We start from the raw sequence: 12,909 nt of genomic DNA on the forward strand, positions 1-12,909 counted from the left end.
ATTTAACGTGTATTAAGTCATATCGTTGTTCTGTGGAATCATAATTTCACGTGTATTAAGTCATCTCGTTGTTCTGTGTAATCGTAATTTCACGTGTATTAAGTCATACTGTTGTTCTGTGGAATCATAATTTCACGTGTATTAAGTCATCTCGTTGTTCTGTGGAATCATAATTTCACGTGTATTAACTCATCTTGTTGTTCTGTGGAATCATAATTTCACGTGTATTAAGTCATATCGTTGTACTGTGGAATCATAATTTCACGTGTATTGAGTCATCTCGTTGTTCTGTGTAATCGTAATTTCACGTGTATTAAGTCATATCGTTGTTCTATGGAATCATAATTTCACGTGTATTAAGTCATCTTGTTGTTCTGTGGAATCATAATTTCACATGTATTAAGTCATCTTGTTGTTTTGTGGAATCATAATTTCACATGTATTAAGTCATACTGTTACATGTTGTCAATTGTACACAAGTATCTTCATGTCAGGATGGATTATGGCATTTGTTGAATGAGGAATAGTGGTTCAAGTAACATGAGACGTGTGAGGTAATGGAGGTGATACCAGTGGTAATAGTTTTCAAGTACCTCTCTTGAGGGCACTTTATTTTAAACCCACGATTGTGGGACGTGACACCATTTAATGGTTTGTTTATTTTGATTTTGTGGCAAACCACACTTATCTGTGTGCACAGTGAACACGTGTGTCTGTTTTCTGTATAGTTTACTGACAACGAATAAATTTGGTGTTGGTTTCTATTTTAGGAGTCTCTTTGTTCCACTTCTTCTGGAACTCAGCTAACTTCCCAAGAAATTTACCAGTTACAACAGCACTTTCTTCAGAGATTGGAACACTTCCTCCTACTGCACTCAAGCCAGTTGCCTGCCAGTGTTCAAGTCGAGCTGTTTCTTCGGAACCAGGTATTTAGGAGTTTATTCTAAGTTAAGCAATACAGAGTAACGTGCTGTTTTTATTACGCTACTTTCTTGAAGAGTTCTTATCAAAGAGAAAAGATAATAACTTGGAAGTAGTTTATTTATTTATACAATTTTTATTTGGCGAGTAATTAGGATTGACTATTACATTATAACACCCACACCCCTCACAGCTGAGAGGATGAACATATTTAGTGAACGATTTGCTAGCTGAGCACACTAATCGCTGGGCCTTGCCAGGGTGACTAACCAAGGAGAAATATAGTAATTTTTAGTTTATTAGAAGTTCGCGATGTGGAGCTACGATCGCATAGTTGTAACACTTCATCATCATTTCTAATATTATTTGAACAGTATATTCAAGTTATCTGTTATTATTGCTAATTAGTTTTCTTTGATCTGATCAGAAGTTAATTTGAACAGTATTTAATGGTACAAACGTTCATGTGTGTTTTGTCTTATTTTAGGTTCATTATCGATCTACTGTGCAGGTTTTAATCGCCTATTGACAACTAATATGAACATAGTACTGAACTTATTTATTTCACTATATACCAGAGAATAATTAAAAACACCACCTTGCGTTTTTTAACTTCAAAATACAACTAGTTTCTTTCAGTACAGGTAGTTCACAATAACTGGAGACATAATAAATGCATTCAAATCAGAATTAGAGTTTTTGTTACTTTACCTGTGACCATTTTCACACGATGTCACTGACCGAATGTGTTTAGGAATTGTTTTGTTTTCAAACATGTGTTTACCCCTGCTGTTTCTATTGTTCTAAAAACGTTAACCATAACGTGGCCAAACTCATTGAAAAACTATATATATCAATCAACTATATATATATTCGTGGCCTGGTGGGTTGAAGCGTTCGACTCGTAATCTGAGGGTCGCGGGTTCGAATCCCCGTCGCACCAAACATGCTCGCTCTTTCAGCCTTGGGGCGTTATAATGTGACGGTCAATCCCACTGTTCGTTGGTAAAAGAGTAGCCCAATAGTTGGCGGTGGGTGGTGATGACTAGCTGCCTTCCTTCTCGTCTTACACTGCTAAATTAAGGACGGCTATCGCGTGAAACACAAAAAAAAAAAACCTACATTCATAGGGTGGGGCTTTACAAAATTTTCAGAGCTGGTATTGATACCGATGTAAGTGGTTTACAAATTTAATTTGTTGTGAAGAAAAGGCTCTAAAATAGGTAAATGACTCTTATTTTTATAACTTTATTGTAGTTATATGTATTAACTGATCATTTTAACACACCCCTAATAACTGAATGACGTGTCAACATTATAAAGGGAATAAATATGTTTAATTAAATAAAACTATAAGAACAAATTACACTAACATTGGTAGTTTGTGGACACAATGATAACAATTATTGTCGTTCTTATCTTAGTGGGACAACTCTACGCTTACAGTGTTAAAATCCGTATTCGAATCCCTGCGGTGGATACAACAAATAGCCTAAAGTAGCTTTTCTCCAAAGCAAACATAGCATAATTATAACTTTATTACGCCACCTACATTTATTATAACCCTGTGTGCACGGGTAGTAGTCCATTTTTTACAATTTACCAGTTAGCACAGTGTTATCAACTGTTCATTTTACCCTGCACTGCCCGTTTAGTGACGTCTATGGTGGAAGACAATAAGTACCAGATACAGTGTTTAGAATAAAATATTTATCGCTGATGTTTTGCGGAATACAAAGTGTGTGATAGATACAGATATGTTTGCAAAAACGTCACTTGGTATTCTTACATGTCAAGGTGTGAACCGGACGTACTTTTATTTGTAAGATCTGTTTGTTTTACAAGCTTTAACAAAAAGCTTGTAACATTTCACGTCGATTCGGTATTAGATGCTTCCATTGTTTTTAAAAATTTGGAATACTTTAATCATTTTTGTTACTGTTGTCCTGGTTATTTCCTGTAAAAATTAAGAGATAATTATTATACGTTTATGTTTCAATTTATGTTAATGTGTAGCGTTCGTACAAGAAATAGTTCCCACTTTACAAAAGCCTGGGTAATCACCTCATACAGATTACTTACATTACACAAATACTTGCTTAACTTTTCTTTAAACATTCATTTCAAATCTCAGTAGTTATAAAAACGTCGTTTCCAACAGAAACAAAAGGTACCCGTCCCTAGTGACGTGAAGAATTTAAGTTAATCTATCAAACTTTAAAATAGTTAATTTTGTTGTAAATCTCGGTTTCACTCAGATCCAACGTTGTGCACTATGGTAACATCTGTTCAGTGATAACACATGGTAAATATACACTTTTTGTGTCTCAAGTTTCGTTACATTTTGTAATGTGAATGATTGATGTCTAACACTAGTATAGAATATTTTGTTTGTGAAATAAAACGTATCGTCAACATTATTCATGTCTGTTCTCTCGTCAGTTCCGAAGTGAATGTTGAGATTTGTCTGTGTGCACAGCTTTTTAGGTTGGAGACAACTAACTCTCAGACAGAATGATTTAATCTTTACGTGTTTCACCGATTATTCCTGTTGTTTTAATACGAATGTTTTGAATTACATTTTCTATATACAATTATTTACACTGATATTCTAGAACGTTCTGTTTCAAAACCTGCAGTCACAGTTTATTCAATTCGTTTCTTCTGAGGCACTGAACCCCCTGCATAATCCTTTGATTTCTCACCAACGAAACATCAGCCAGGAATACAATGCGGGGCAATGTCATAAACCACAAGGGCTACAATGCAAGGTTTGTAATTTATTTATTATTTCATTAACGACAAGGGCTACAATGTTACGTTTGTTTTTTCGGCTATAAACGTATATTTCTTAAACTATTTTCGGTTCAACAAGTTTATACCTAGATTTTGTATAACTTTCCAATTTTGATTACCGTTATCAAAGTGGGTTTTGCCTTGTATATTTTAAGTACCTAAGAGCAATGACAAATTATTTTGTTCGCGTTTTAAATTTACTGAGTAGTACTCGGTAAAGACAAAAAATATTTATGATATTGGGCTGTTGACACATAAATCCACTAACAAGTTTATTAAAATACTTACGTTTATCTCAGCAAGTTTTTCATCAGTTATCTTTAATAAAAAAACCTATCCAGTAACCTCGCTGTGCTGGAGCCACTACGGGTATCAAATCCAGCGTTTTCTCTTAACGTAGAATGACTAAACAAAGATGTACCAAGAATGATCATATAATCTATACACAAACAACTGTTTGAGGGTAATTAGAAATCGCATGTAAAAAGAAATTGGGGTTTTAACGAATTTATCTAAATATCAAACTACCATTCTTACGTCTTTGTATCTCCAACTTTAAAAAAATTAAAGTACTCATTACGAAATATATCTGTAGCGTTTTTCAGTGTTCATTATGAAGCATCGTTTAAGTCAAAATAAATGTTGTTGTGTTTTTTAATTTATTATATCCTAGATTCATACTGAGGGGGCGTTTGGGAAAATTCCGTCAAAAGAAGCTAGTTATACAGAGACGACAACACTGGAAGATTTGGAAGAATTTGCTACATTATTTAAACAAAAGAGAATAAACTTAGGTTAGTTTTATATCACCCAGTCGTTTTTCTTTCCTTTTTTTATAAAACTACTACTAATAAATTATTATCATTGAAGAATCATTATTAATGTAGTGATACACCCAATTTAAATTAGCGCTAATGTAAATAATTTGCTTCTCTTAGCCTAAGTTAATTTTCTAGGCTTAACACAGACTATTTAACAAACCAGTCAAATAAAGCCAGTATGACTAATTTTTAATTTAGTGATTTATATGTAGATCAACATTTATATACGTGTTACGTTTGAGTAACTTAATTTTCTGAATACTTTGGGTGATAAGGATTTCTGTTTCAGTTTTCTGAATACTAGAAATAGGCTTAAGACTTATAGCTCGCAAAATCTCATGCTCAATATGGTTTTCTTTTGAGGTTAAAAGCTCGATAAAAACTGAATATATAAAAGGTAGTTCCAATTCTGTCCTAAAGTTAACAAATACAAGTGTTTTTTTAAAACAATAAATTAACTGACATGAAGTTTGCAAAGCGAAATTTTAATGTACCATGTTGTGGAAGTAGATATTACTGAACTTATTACGGCTCTATATATATTTTTCTGCAAGTGGGTTTTCTCGACATCACTGATTATTACGGCTCTGATAATTGTTTGTAGATACTGTTGGAACTTCATGTAACACGTGAATTCATGTTTTATCCAATAGAGTTTGTTGTAACATTGTATGACACATTTGCTAACAACTGTTAATCAAATTATGAATGTCACTACGTCCTTAAACTGAAGTAATAGTTGTTTTTCCACAGATGGTATGATGGATGTCACCAACATTATTGTATGTTTAAGTTACAACTACAAAACATTGTATACAAGTGATATTCAATGTCTGTACATTAATCAATAGGATGATCTTACTAACGAGACAATAGTTTCTAGACTTGCCCATAAATCATGGATTAGAATTATATTTCCAAGACATACTGGTGTGAAATTAATATTCTTGGAATTACACTTACTTTTCAAGTCTAGTATGTGTCGGTATGTAACGTATTTCCCAAGACTAGTCTGTGGAGAATAAGTTATGAACCTTATAACACTCATTTATTGCAGGGTTTACACAAGGAGATGTGGGATTTGCAATGGGGAAGCATTACGGAAACGACTTCAGTCAAACTACAATATCTCGATTTGAAGCTCTTAACCTCAGTTTCAAGAATATGTGCAAACTGAAACCTCTTTTACAGAGATGGCTTGAAGATGCTGAAAATTCCTTCTTTAAAAGTTCTATAGTTGGGAATGAATCGTTCACTGAAAGAATTGGACATCGACGAAAGAAACGAACCAACATTGATATAAATGTGCGACAAGCTTTAGAAAATGCCTTTAAAGAAAACCCAAAACCCACTTCAAAAGATATTGCTCAGTTTGCTGTATCTTTGTCTCTGCCAAAAGAGGTTGTCAGGGTTTGGTTTTGTAACAGAAGACAAAAGAGGAAGAGATTAATTGCTTCCTCTGTCATGACACTGCCATCTCCAATGGCTCTCTCTTCAACTGCTGGATTATTCCAACTTCATTCACTGTCTACAAACACATCTAACTAATAAAATTGGGAAGCTGACAGTTTCCACAGTAAATTCATCATCAACTAGTTCTGTGGAATCATCATAAAACAGAACGATGAATTAAGTTTTATCAAGAGAAGTTTTACACTTCGTATTGGAATGAGAAAGTTGTGGTTGTAGTGTTAAAGTTTAAGTGGAAAACATGTCAAGTGGAATCAAAATTAACCTGGAAGGATGAGGCTTAACTGATATATTCAGTATGTACTTCTAAAGGACAAACAGTTCAATAAAACATTTCAGGAAGACTCAGGAATCATTGGAAAGTTAGTGGATTTCATATTTATAAGCAGTATATTCTCCTGTTATTGAACATCCATCCACTCGGTTGAATGGTTACTTTATACAGTTTAAGTTACCTTCCTGTTATTATAAACCCTATATACGTGTTCACCACTTTCAATCTAAAATACTTTAGATATTTTGTCTATGTACAAGAATTCTCTTGGAATTTCATTGCATACAGGGTTAGGTGGTAAATTTATGTCATTTTTCCACTACAGTTTGTAGTTCAAAATATAGTTTTGTTTTTCACCACAAGTCTACACAATAAGTTATGGCCTCTGTCATGGGTATAGAAACTAATTTTAATGTTAAGCTCTGATCCACCAGGAAACATTCAAAAATAACTACATTTGTATGGGTTAAAGTTTTTATATTGTTATGCTGAAACATTTTGGAGGACAATAGATGTTGAATGTTATGACCACGTGGTTTTGGTATTTATTGTAGTTGAGATTACACTTATCCAGAGCCATATTGTAGTTGGCAGGATGTCAGGCAAAAAATGTTTAATATTGTATCAGGAATGCTTATGCATAAGTTTTATTTTTAAACATACATTATGTATTGATGTGTAGATATTGTATTTGAAGACCATGCGACAGCGTTAATTTTAAATAAATTAACAACCTATATCATTAAATATCCATGATAAGATAACATATATTTAACGTAATTTTCTATAGGATGGGTTCTAACACTCATTTCAAAATAAATTATCTTCCAATGTGCTTGGGATTCCCTAAACTTTGAAAGTAGATACAAATATATTAAAACAAATAATAAACATGAAGAAAACTAAAATAGAAACAAGTAACAGAAGTGGTGCTTACTACTAATTATCCGAAAATTATTTCGTATTAAGGTTCTCAGCTTAAGTTTTAAAAACAAACATTTAAATAGATAAATTTTATCTAGTGACTTTGTGTCACACATTACATACAAATTAGTGTTCGAAATTAGATTAACAAATGTATTCAGTTTGTTTAATAATTGAAAACGAACTAGGACTAGTTACGTTCAATATTGTCGCTTGATTACATACAGGCAATATTATATTAAACTTTACTGTGAGGGAAAATATATACATTTTAACTTAATAAATATATATTTGAGAATACATTGCTAATCTCGACAAATTAATATTTGTGAAAAACACGAGACAACCTTTTAACCACGTATTGCGTGTTTAAGTTCAATATGTTTGTATTTTCAATAATAAATCTGCCTTCCTAAGATTTCACTCGTTGGGTTTTTTCTGTTTTATTTTAATAATGTGTTTAAATAGTAACTACAAAATGTAAGTTATATGAAATGTTTTTAAGACTTAAATGGAGTGTTATAGCAAACTAGTAGTTCACATATGGTAAAGTTTTTCTGCGGTAATTAGGTTTAACGTATTTCCTCGTTCTGTTTTTCACCCTGTTAGTGTGGATATTTACAAATAGAGTTCGTCACAAAACTATCATCGGAAGAGGAAAGTTTGTTTTATGTTTGTGGGACAGATTATTTTGAAAGGCTGATGTTTATATAAAATTATATACACTGTTCACACAATCGAGACTGTTGCACATTGTTTGCATACGATTGAAGTCAATGAATCACCTCTGTACCAGGTAAAGAGCTGCAGTTATTAAAAATTTGAAAAGCTAACTGTTTAGTGTCAATTTTTTAATATTTTCTTCTGGATTCTGTCCAGATTTGGATTACGTTCAGAGTTATTACTCCATTCTCAGGAATAATTTGCTTTGTACTCGTACTGAACCCTAAAATTACTTAGTACAGTTTGATGTGTAGTGGCATCTGTTGGTCATAATGTGTACTTACATATATAGTAACAAGTACAGCATCGTCTGTAATATGTTAAATCACCACCCAGATTATAATATATGTGGATGTTCACAATTCCTACTTCCACCCACCACGATAAAAGACTTAAATACGATGTTCACCCACACACATGAAAATAGTTTCGTTACGTTTATCACATACCATACGAGGTAGAAATTGTAGTTTAAAAAGTACAAAATTAACCATTTTCACAATTCGAAAAATAAATTTATATTGTAAACCACAAAGTTCTACATTAATCTGTATAACTTTGTAAGAATAAGACGTTGAAACTATGATAACACGTAACAGATGTAATAAAAACAAACTAATCTATCGCAATAAAAAATTACATTTTGTGCACGTGCGGTCGTCTTACAGTTATTTAGTTGAAGTGCTAAAACTTACTTCGTTAAAGTCTGATAAATTTTGAAAAACCGAAGAAAAATAAATGTTTTTAAATATTGTTACCGAGAATATTACTAGAGTAGTACACAACAGAAAGTGTAAACGTTTAATTCAAATCTAGTACACAGAATTTAAGTCACAATTTAACTTCTATTGTTAACTGGAGAAAGTTATCTACCTTTTATAATCCATTACATTTTAAGCATAACACATTGTATTACTTATACAGTAGTATACGTACTACTTTAATAGTGTAAATACGTTCTATAGTTGTCACCATATAGATTGGCGAAGGACACTCGAACATTACATTTATATGGTTTTATTCTATTTACAAAATATATTTTAACAAAGTAAATAAGGTGTTACAAAAACTAAGGAAGCTTATTAAAAACACGAATGACTTCAATAACTATTCTAATGAAAAGTACGTGAAGAAAATTACGTTATTTTTACGTGCAACCAAAACGTTCGCACCAGTCCTAAAGTCTAAATGATGAAAGGTAAGTCAAAACAAGTATATACAATTTAAAAAATACATTATCGGAAATATAAAATGGGAAACCAACAGAATGTCAATGGAAGGGACCGTTTAAAAAAAATGATTGACCGATAACAAACTTAAATATTTATAATAACTTTAAAGCGATTGTTATGGCTGTTTGTGTTACAGATAAGCTGTTAAAAATGAAAGTATTATATAATCACGACTATAAACATAATAGTAATTAAATCTGTAAGCTACTGAATGATTTATAAATCAGTATTTCAATGTATTTAAATTCAACGAGTCTATATAAGACCAGGTTTCATTATTATATTTGTTAATTATTTTCAACATTTATTGATAAGATAATTTGCAACTAGTATGACAGTTTTAAAACAAACTCTTAACATACCATCTTCACATTTGAAATATAGATATTACATTTTATTTATAATTAAAAATAACTCACATTGGTATTAGATAAAGAATGTTATTACTGAGGGAAGGTGGCTGGAAATTAATAAAAAAAAACAATAATTCTCATAACCAAACAAAAACTAAAAACTTTAAATACATTAAAAAGAACAATATAACGTATTGGAGGGAAACCTACAAATTATCGACAGTTTTACACGAATATTGAAAAATAATGAAGAAAATAAAACATATACAACCTATATATATATATACACACATGAAATTTAAAAGTTTATTTTTAAAACATGACTTTTATATAATTCGAAATCTAATCTCTTCTATCTTCATAACATCCTTACAACTAGAAAGAAAATATCAGGGAAGAATCAGGTTTATTTATACCCCCTCCAAAAAAAAACAAAAAAAAAACACCAACAACCACATATAATTTAGATATTAAGGAATTTAACGCCATCTTTTGGCAACATTATCATCAGGTCTATTCTATTGTCCTTATTCACGAATTTAAATTTTCTTTTACATATAAATTTGATTATCTCAATAGATTAACCTACGTTCCTAATAATAATGTTTTTAGGTTGTACTAAGATCAAGGTTTGTTTTTCCCAATTGAATTGTGTGTTTAATTTCATCAATATATTCCGCTAATGATATAATAATAATATTAGTGTTTTTAACATTTCTTTTATGTTGATTCATTCCGTATATTTTAAATTTCTTCTGGTTTGTCTTCTATAAACCTTTTACATTCACATTAAAAAACACCGTATTTTCACATCAAATCGATTTATACTTCGTAAAATTAAGACTTTGTTTATCGGTTTATTTATCGGGAAAATTTTTGTTTGCTAAACTGCTTCATTGTTTGACAGGAAACACAAGTTACGAATGACAGTAAAGAACATCCTTTTTTTAGTTCTTTCAGAAAATTATTTGAACTTCATATATTCTCACTTATCTGCTTAGTTTTTGCATTACCAAGATCAAATGTAAATTGCATCTAGTGGCTTTTTAGCCTAATTTATGCGAAACATTTCACTCCTGAAGACGAACCAGTAACGACGTCGAAATACATCAAGTGCATGAGACTGTTTCTAGTGTCATCCGGGTTTCTACTTACATCACAGACAGAAAGTTATTTAATATTTTATTGTCGTTTTGACACTGAAAACATTTTTATAATTATGTGAATAAATCGTTGTTTATTGAAAGTGAAGTTTTCACTTTGACCACTTACACAAGCGTTATTTGAATATTAACAAAAAAGTATTTACATGTAATAAAGTAAATTGTTAATTATACCACAAAGGACATATAGAAAATTTTTATTTGTGACGATTATCTAATTTTTCCTAATAAAACGAATGTTATTATTGTTATTAATTCCTGGATTTAAAAAAAGCAAACTTTAAGCCTAATAAAAAATATTTAATTGTTTTCTAACAAATTTATTTTGGAAGTTTTTAAAACCTACGTGTGGGTCCCGCATGGCCAGGTGGTTAAGGCCTTCGGCTCGTAATCTAAGGATCGCAGTTTGAAATTCACGTCGCACGAAACATACTCGTTCTTTCAGCCGTGGGGACGCTATAATGTGGCGTTCAATCCTACTATTCGTTTGTAAAAGAGTGACCCAAGAGTTGGCAGTGAGTGGTGATGATTAGTTGCCCTTCTCTCTAGTCTTAAATTTCTAAATTAGGGACGGCTAGAGCAGATAACTCTCATGTAGTTTTGCTGGAAATTCAAAAACAAACAAAATACTTCAAAATTAAGAATAGTTAACTCAAACATTTAATAAACAAACAATGATACTCTGTTTCAGATTAATAATTGATACTTTCTATTTAAAATCTAAAAGGGAGTGTTATAATAAATCTAATTTTCATATTTTTTAATTTATTTATCATTAATTATAATGTTTTTATTTCTACAGCAACATTTAATGTTATAACGTTTCTAACTCCCAGTTTGGTTTTTAAGGAATTTTGAATTAATTATATTAAGTTATTATTCAAGAAGTATAATTAATATGTTTTGTATGATAAACCTGAAATGAAAAACTTGACAGAATAAACTGGTTGGGCCTTTTAAGCGTTATGAAGTTACTTTGATAAAAGTCCAAAGGTAAGAGATTGTTTGTTTGTTTGTTTGTTTGTTTTAATTTCGCACAAAACTATTCGAGGGCTATCTGTGCTAGCCGTCCCTAATTTAGCAGTGTAAGACTAGAGGGAAGACAGCTAGTCATCACCACCCACCACCAACTCTTGGGCTACTCTTTAACCAACGAACAGTGGGATTGACCGTCACATAATAACGCCTCACGGCTGAAAGGGCGAGCGTGTTTGGCGCAAAGGGGATGCGAATCCGCGACTCTCAGATTACGAGTCGCACGCCTTAACACACTTGGCCATGCCGGGCCTAAAGGCAAGAGAAAATTTATCTTGCGACCCGGCACTGAAAACTTCCCTTATTACACAAATATATAGATAGAATGCGGTGGTGGATGGGGATTTTATTTAGATTTAGAAATATTACTTCATAGGGGGGATTTTAACCTAGTTTGTGTTTTTTAAATATAACAAAATTTTCTTTTTCGCACATTCTTCGTTTTTATAGTTTGTGTTTCAATTAATAGATGGAAAAAGTCATTCAAAAAATAATAATAATACAGTGGAGCGCCGTTAAGCCGCGGTATTTGAGGGGTCAACCTGCTTAACCGCGGCTTAAACCTTTGTGACTGAAAAGCCGAAGTCGCCAACAGCCAACTCAGGTATGCCTGGCTCTCAACTAACTTTAGCGCGAGTTTCACCGTTTCGTATTCTTTCTATGACATTCAACTTTTGCTACCCCTACTCATGAGGTAGGAATTTGTCAATATGATATGCTCACTATTAATTCAGAAACTGAAGTGATTTCTATTGGGTTTGTGGCCAATATTTATACAATTCCATAAAAATATCGGATTATCGAATTAAAAATAATACTTTAATTATTGTTCACTTTCTTCACGGATTTACCGCGGATTAACTTTAATGTATGGAGAGGTGTGATTCGGTAACAATGGCGGCCTCCATAAAGCTGACATAGCGAGCGGATAAGGTAGATTAACGGTCGATTTCTATTGTATTATATTTTATTTATTTCCCAAATTAAAGCAAAGCCAGGATTAAATTCGTAAACCGCGTTTTTACACGTTCTTAAATTAGCGGTGAGCCACGATAATCCTCGCTCACAAGACTTGCTACAGCGTTTTAAGCGATTTCGCGGTTTACTGGTCCGCGGCTTAATGGCGCTCCACTGTAACTGTATTCTGTGAGTGTTATAACAATAGTTCTGCTACAGAGCTTGTTGTGCTTTTTTCTC

The 12,909-nt window shown here is 32.1% G+C and overlaps 1 protein-coding gene across 1 annotated transcript; it reads left to right on the forward strand.

Moving 5' to 3' along the window:
* The first annotated feature begins 557 nt into the window (after window positions 1-557).
* On the forward strand, window positions 558-8,039 carry LOC143245862 (POU domain protein 2-like). Its single transcript, XM_076492117.1, has 5 exons — window positions 558-563; window positions 771-926; window positions 3,537-3,692; window positions 4,391-4,511; window positions 5,596-8,039. Exons 1-5 carry the CDS (start codon window positions 558-560, stop codon window positions 6,084-6,086), a joined length of 930 nt encoding a protein of 309 aa, XP_076348232.1. The 3' UTR covers window positions 6,087-8,039.
* The last annotated feature ends 4,870 nt before the right edge of the window (window positions 8,040-12,909 follow it).

The sequence above is a fragment of the Tachypleus tridentatus genome, chromosome 3 (genome assembly GCF_004210375.1).
Source record: "Tachypleus tridentatus isolate NWPU-2018 chromosome 3, ASM421037v1, whole genome shotgun sequence".
Lineage (NCBI taxonomy): Eukaryota > Metazoa > Arthropoda > Merostomata > Xiphosura > Limulidae > Tachypleus > Tachypleus tridentatus.